The sequence below is a fragment of the Lycium barbarum genome, chromosome 3 (assembly GCF_019175385.1).
Source record: "Lycium barbarum isolate Lr01 chromosome 3, ASM1917538v2, whole genome shotgun sequence".
Lineage (NCBI taxonomy): Eukaryota > Viridiplantae > Streptophyta > Magnoliopsida > Solanales > Solanaceae > Lycium > Lycium barbarum.
Window position 1 is genome coordinate 133897775 of NC_083339.1, and position 6706 is coordinate 133904480.

At 36.9% G+C, this 6706-nt stretch overlaps 1 protein-coding gene across 2 annotated transcripts; it reads right to left on the bottom strand.

Moving 5' to 3' along the window:
* On the bottom strand, nucleotides 1-4154 carry LOC132632687 (pentatricopeptide repeat-containing protein At1g74750-like). 2 transcript variants are annotated; one of them, XM_060348726.1, is made up of 2 exons: nucleotides 3998-4154; nucleotides 1-2983 (listed from the first exon to the last, which is right to left on the bottom strand). In XM_060348726.1, exon 2 carries the CDS (start codon nucleotides 2978-2980, stop codon nucleotides 380-382), a length of 2601 nt encoding a protein of 866 aa, XP_060204709.1. In that variant the 5' UTR covers nucleotides 2981-2983; nucleotides 3998-4154; the 3' UTR covers nucleotides 1-379. The 2 variants fall into 2 exon arrangements, with proteins under 2 accessions (XP_060204709.1, XP_060204708.1); XM_060348725.1 differs by lacking the exon at nucleotides 3998-4154 and adding an exon at nucleotides 3883-3932.
* Nucleotides 4155-6706: the final 2552 nt, after the last annotated feature.

Here is a 6706-nt window from a genome sequence, read left to right on the forward strand (position 1 = left end):
AAGCAGAACAACAGAATTTATTGAACGAAAAAATCAAAGCTGAAGTGGAGCACCTGTCAACAGTAATACAGAAAGCAGGGGCTAGTTCCTTCTTTTGGTCGATCAAGTACTACGTCCACTAGCCAATAATGTGATCAACTATGAAACAAAATTGGGAATATGGCCCTGCTTAGCAACAAACACGATATTACTCCTAATCTCCGGTCAGATTCAAACAAAATAGACTCCGGAATATGAGATGAGTTAGAAAAACATAATTAGGAAAACTAATGAAATCCATAAGACTGCACATAATTAAGTACATTCTAATTCCTGAGGAAATTAGTTCCTCTTCCATGACAAAACTGTGATTTATGATAGAATTTCTTGTTACCGAACACTATAGCAAATGCATCCTCTCAACATAAGGCTGGACCAACCATCTAGTGAGAGGCTCCCCACAGCCCACAAAGCACCCTGTATTCCCATTCTGAGAAAGAAATGGGAAGCCGAACATGTTAAGCAACTCCTGTACTGCCTGCCTCACCATAGAGGATCCTGTCACCCGACTCCTTCGGCCCCATCCAGTCACGATATCAATGCGGCTTGGACGAATTCCCGAGATAAGCATCTGTCGGCGGAACCAGGCAAGTGTTCTTGAAAGTGCAATTATAGCAGTTCCATCAGACATTACATGGAGGTTTATAAGCCAATAAGAGGAGCTTTTCTCTCTAACTGCATCAGGGTAGACATTCTTGTGCGCTGCCACCTCCCAGACAGATCCAGCTTCCTCCTTGAGACCTGTTTTGTGGAGAAAATCAACAACCGAATCAACAAGACCCCTTTTACTCTCTCTGTCCTCACTATGCATCAGATCCAAAAAGCTGCCTACATGATCCCTCACATTCTGCCCATCAGGTCCTGCTGCTGGCATGGTCTGAAGGAATCTGTGTGCTGGGTGACGTGTGACTGCCATCAGCTCACAACAAAACGACATGTCCAATGATGTTTGAGCTTCTGTGCAGCAACTAAGGAGCAAGGTATAAGTTTGCAGAGAAGGGTTTAGACCCAATTCAACCATGCTTTGAAGCAAGTTGTACGCATCAGGCAACCGGTGAACTCTAAGGAAAGCACTTAGCAGAGAATTGCATGTAGGAACATTGGGGCGCAAACCTGCATTAATCATCGCATGATACCAATTCCAAGCCTTTTCTACATTTCCAGCCTTTCCCCATAAGTCCACTAGAAGACCATAGACAGGTTCATCAGGTACCCAATTCTTCCTTTTCATCTCTGTAAAAACTGCCTCTGCTTCATCCAGATAGCCACAATGGCCAAGCACCTCCATTACAATGCTGTATGTCACCTTGTCTGGCTCAAATCCAGCATTCTGCATGTCGCGATATAACTGCAATGAACTAGAATAGTTCCTTGCTTTTGCATGCAATGCAATCATAATGTTGTATGTAACCAAGTTTGGTACACAGCCCTGATTAACCATCTCACAGAACAGTTTGTGCGCAGCAGCTAAGTGGCCTGCTTTTCCAAGGCAATTGATGATGACACTATAAGTGAAAGTGTCTGGAGAGAGCCCAGCATCTTGCATCCTTTCATACAAGTCCATGGCAACATCAAGATAACCAGCTTTTGCATGGATGTCAATTAGAGTACAATAGGTTACACGGTCAGGTTCAACTCTAGCTTCCTGCATTTGACTAAAGACCTGAAATGCTTCACGCAAGTAGTTTGCTCTGCCATAACTGTGAATGAGACGGTTATACGTCACTACATTTGGTTGGCACCCATCTTTGACCATCTGCTCAAGCAACTTGTTAATCGCCCCAAACTGCCTAGCACGTCCCAGGATGCCAACCATGGTGGTATAGGTATGTCCGTCATGCTTAAATCCTGGTTGCCGCTTCAACCAGTAGAAAAATCCAAGAGCGACTGCATGATCATGGATCTGCTTAAGAACTTGGTTTGCTTGGTATGGATCTAATGAACAGTTAATATCACAAAGAGCATTTTCTGTCTCAGGACTCCAATTAAACTGTTGCAAAATGAGAGAAACAGTTCCAACAACATGGCCACAATTAGAGAATTGCCTGACCATTGGAACAACTCCTGCATTTTGAAACTTTGTTTCTCGTTGTGGCCTGCTGAAACCTTCAGGAATCTCATGCTTCAGCTTTCCTTCAGAGGCACGCACATTTGTCATGTTACGATTTGGATATGTTCTTGACTTTGCAGGCATTGTCCTCCTGTGGTCACGAGAATCTGTGATAACACCATGGGTCTCCACTTCCCTATCAACGTTGTTCGAAACTGGATTCCTGCCTCTGACTGAGTTATATTTATCACCTCTGTTTTTTGTGTAATTCGAATTGTTTGCAAGGTTTGATGTTACAGGTGGATCAGTAGAAGCTTTTCCTTGAAGTTTGTCATTTCTGGAGGTCTTTACATTTGATGGTCTCACATTGGATACAGGCTTTGCACGTTCCACCATACAGTTGTTGGATGAGTTAACCACTCCGCTTCCATCTAACATAGGTATCTTATAATTTACCACATCGGATAAAAAACTGACTGCTGCAATACCAGCCCGGACAAACTGGTCTGAGATGGGAGGTGAGGACTGTACAGTAATCTCGGCATCAATGTTACCATAATTAACAGAGTCTACCCTCCCAGACAAGGTAGATGCGGGTATGGCCTGTGGCCTAGAAACTGGAGAGTCTAAAGTCTCATTTTTCCTCGAGCTCACAGCCTTTACAGTGTCTCCAGACAATAAGGCACCAACTCCTACAGAGGCTTTTGAAACTACGTTGGATGATATTTGTGGATGTCCAACCTCATTTCTAGTCTGCAGCCTCTTCGAAATACAAGTTTCATCTTCTGAACAAGTGCAGGAACTTCCATCTCCTGCACTACATCGTGATCCACCTAGAAAAAAGGACCTAGCTGACTGGGAGAGTGTGCCGAGCTGCTTTGCCCGAAGCATAGTCTGCAAGTTAAGTTGTAAACACAAAAGTTTTTAGACATTAAACATGACTGAAATATAATGATATGCCAAAAGATGTTCAGGATCTTCAAGGCAGCAGGGCAAATCATCAATGAATTAGGGAACTCCAAATTATTTGCTCAGCCAGTCTAGTGTCCATCATGGCATAGCGAGTACGAATACAGGGTAAAAGTATGCATTCAAATAATCCTGCATATTAACCTATGTTTCTACAAGAAATTCATAAATTGACGACTTGTCTAGAAAAAATCAATTAAATCCTATGACTATGATCCAATTTCTTGGTTACTAATGCGACATTATAAATTGGCATATGTGCACCTAGTGTTTGATAGCCCTAGATGTTTAACAACATATATTAGAAAAAAAATACAAGATTTTGTCCCTCACACTAGTCTGAAATCTGCTAGAAGTTAAAATGCAGCAGACTTCTCCACACACACACACACAACCCCCCCCCCCCCCCCCCCACACACACACACATAAAAAGGGAAAAACAAGAAAAAAGAAAGAAAGTTAAGAAGTCAAAAATTTAATATAGAAGTCTGAAAAACTACATATTTTCATATAACAACCATTATAAGGTTTGTCCTGGTAAACCTGTTTTTTTTTTTTTTTTTTTGGTCCCGGTAAACTAAGTTCACCAAGACTAGATTTTGAAATGAAATTGGTTCCTTCCATTTTCAAGATAAAGCAAAGAACAAAAAAAAAAGGCCCCAGCTTTATAAGATTCAGCAAAAAAAGAACACAACCCACATTCTAAATCATCAATACCAATAGAAAACCCATATTTTCTCACCAGTAATTCAAGAAACAACAAACAAGATTAAACAGAATAACCCCCAAACATAAGAAGAAAAAAGAATAGAGCAAACACTCACCATAAAAAACCAAGAAAAGATCAACAACAACAACTCACATTACAGAACAAGTCAAGAAAAACAAATTGAGCAGAGCTTACCATGAAAAATAGAGTCAAAGGAAAGAGAGGGGTACCTGGGAATTGGTAGACGCGGCTCCAGAGCCACCAAAAGAATGAAAAAGGAAAACAAAAGTTAAAGAAAAAGACTTGTGTTTTTTTATGAAAAAAATGAAGGGTTAAAGAAGAGGGCGGCTCTTTTATGCTGCTGTCAGCTTATTAGAGTTTCCAAGCAATTTGGCGAGTTACAATGACTGTTTAAGGACTGTATAGTATTATTTTTTCGAGACATTTTTTTTATACAGTTTACTTTACACTACCTTTTCTGATATTTTTGGCTATTTCTCTGATATTCACTTGATCCACGTGTTCTTGCCTTCACGTTTAAACATATCGCTCTCATAGTCTCGTGTGTTGCGCTCCCTCCGTACCATAATAAATGTCACCTTATTCAATTTTTTATCTCATAATAAGTGTCATCTTAAAAAATTAAAATATAAATTGACTAAATTTTTTAATTTTACCCTTAGTCAATAAAATACTCTCTCCGGATCAAAAAAAGAGTCTACTTAACCTTTTTTTCTTGGATAAAAAAAAAATTCACTTAGCAAATCAAGAAAGAATTAACTTTGTTTTTTCATATTTGCCCCTATTAAGTGTTATATGATCAAATCTCAATATCTATTTAATTAAGGGAAGTTTAGTCAAATTACTTATTTTTGTTTAGGAGTTAGTATTTTCTTAAGGGGTATGCAAATGGCTAAGTAAACTCTTTTTTTATGCGGAGGGAGTAACATCTAAAGGATGATTGCAAAGTCACGTAGTAACTTGGTGTTGTTGGATTCTCAATATCAAAAGGTTTACTTTTTGTGCATGTTCTAATCAAAAGGTAAAAGTAATTTATTTTTATTATATATGGGTAATTTGGTAAATTTTATATTGCATTATTGATTTCTTAATATGCGTATTTTGATACGGTGATACTTATTACGGGACGGGGGAAGTAGTAACTTGTAAGTTGAAATCACTCCTCTTAATTATTTCTTCAAATCTTATTTTCACTTCCATTTTCTTCTAGTGTTTTCCTTTGACTCAAATTAATTTCCTACATTTAGGCAAGAGAAAGAAGCAGGAATGGTACCAATGGCGCGGATTCCTATTGCTTTTTTTTCAACTGGGATTAGTGAGACCTAAAAGGTCAAGGCACAAAATCTAAGACGCTGTTAGGTGACCTGCCAACCATTACAGTCAGGAGACGCATGAGCGTGACGTCCTGGAAGCAGGCGTGTAAAGCATATTGCTTTTCGCACATCACTTATCCCGGTCACCGTACATTGAGTATTTTATTAGGTTATGACTTGGCAACTAAAATTTTAAGCCCCCTTTGATCATAAGTTTTGGTTCTATATTTTAGTATTTTAAAATAATATATTTAGATATTATTTTAAATAATTATTTACTTATCAAATTGATCACTTATTTCAATTTAAAATATAAAATTTGAGATTTAAAAAATAGGTTTAAGAATTTTAAAATTAGCAAAATTTAGTTTTTTTTTTAATTATTATTGCAAATTGACAAGAGTATTTATTTTCCAGGAATACTAAGAACTTAAACAACTTTTTTCCTTACACTACAAAGAGTTACTACTATAATTTTAATTTTAATTTACTGTACAATTCAAACTCTACATATAAAAAGTTATCTGTCATAATAAGGATTGTTGATATAAACGAAATTAACCATTTAGGTATTGCTTGATGTGAAATATTAAAAAAAAAAAAAAAAGTTCTGTATATATAAAATTTTGTATTAAGTAATAGTAATTGGTTAATTGGCTTTCAGTATAAACATATCAACCATTTTAATAAGGAAAACGTCTAACCTGACTTGTCAAGTTCTTACTGATTTTGTTACCATAATAAATGGACCCATATATATGACACTGCTTACGAAACATTTCTTGGCCTTCAAGAAAAGTCATTTTTTCTCTAAGGTCAAACGCGGTAAATTATTAACAATAAGATCTCTTTCTTTTTCACTTTTCTCTTCTGTCCCTGCTTGAAACTCATATTTATTTTCGACCCATAACTTCTGATTTGGTCCTCTCTAATTCTATTTTTTCTTTAAATTTCTTGTTTTTTGTTGGGTGGGATCAAAATAACCGAGCAAGCTTTATCTTGTCTCTTTCGCGGTTAAAAAGTTTAAATTCAATTAAATTAGATGGGTGTATGATCATATATAAGATTAAAAAATAAACTTTTAAAAGTTAATCCCGAATTGTTATTAAGATGGACTCTTTATAGATAATCCCAAAATTCAGTCAAATTTATTAGCTTATTTTTAAACTCTTTTAAACCTATGTTTTAATTATGGTTATTTATCTATTAAATGGTATATTTGAAAATATTGTTTAAAATTCAAATTGCAAGCTATCCAAATTTGCATCCTATTTCATGTCAAAAAATTCTATTGCGTTCTTTTATTTGATTTATGTCATCGACAGACCCTCGAACTTGTCCAAGAACTCCATTTAGACCCTCCAACCAAGACTTCTACCATCTGAACCCTCAAAGACCACTTTTACTGTGTCATTTAGACACAAAGTTAATATGCAGCCAAACAACACAGGTGCGTGTAATTCACACGCCAAAATGACCAATAAAATAATGACATGTGGATTTTAACTTTAAAAAATTAAAATAATACAAAAATGAACCCCCCCCCCCCCCCCTCCCTCCTCCACTCGTATGATTTTTTGCCTCGCCGGAGCTGACATCGACAAC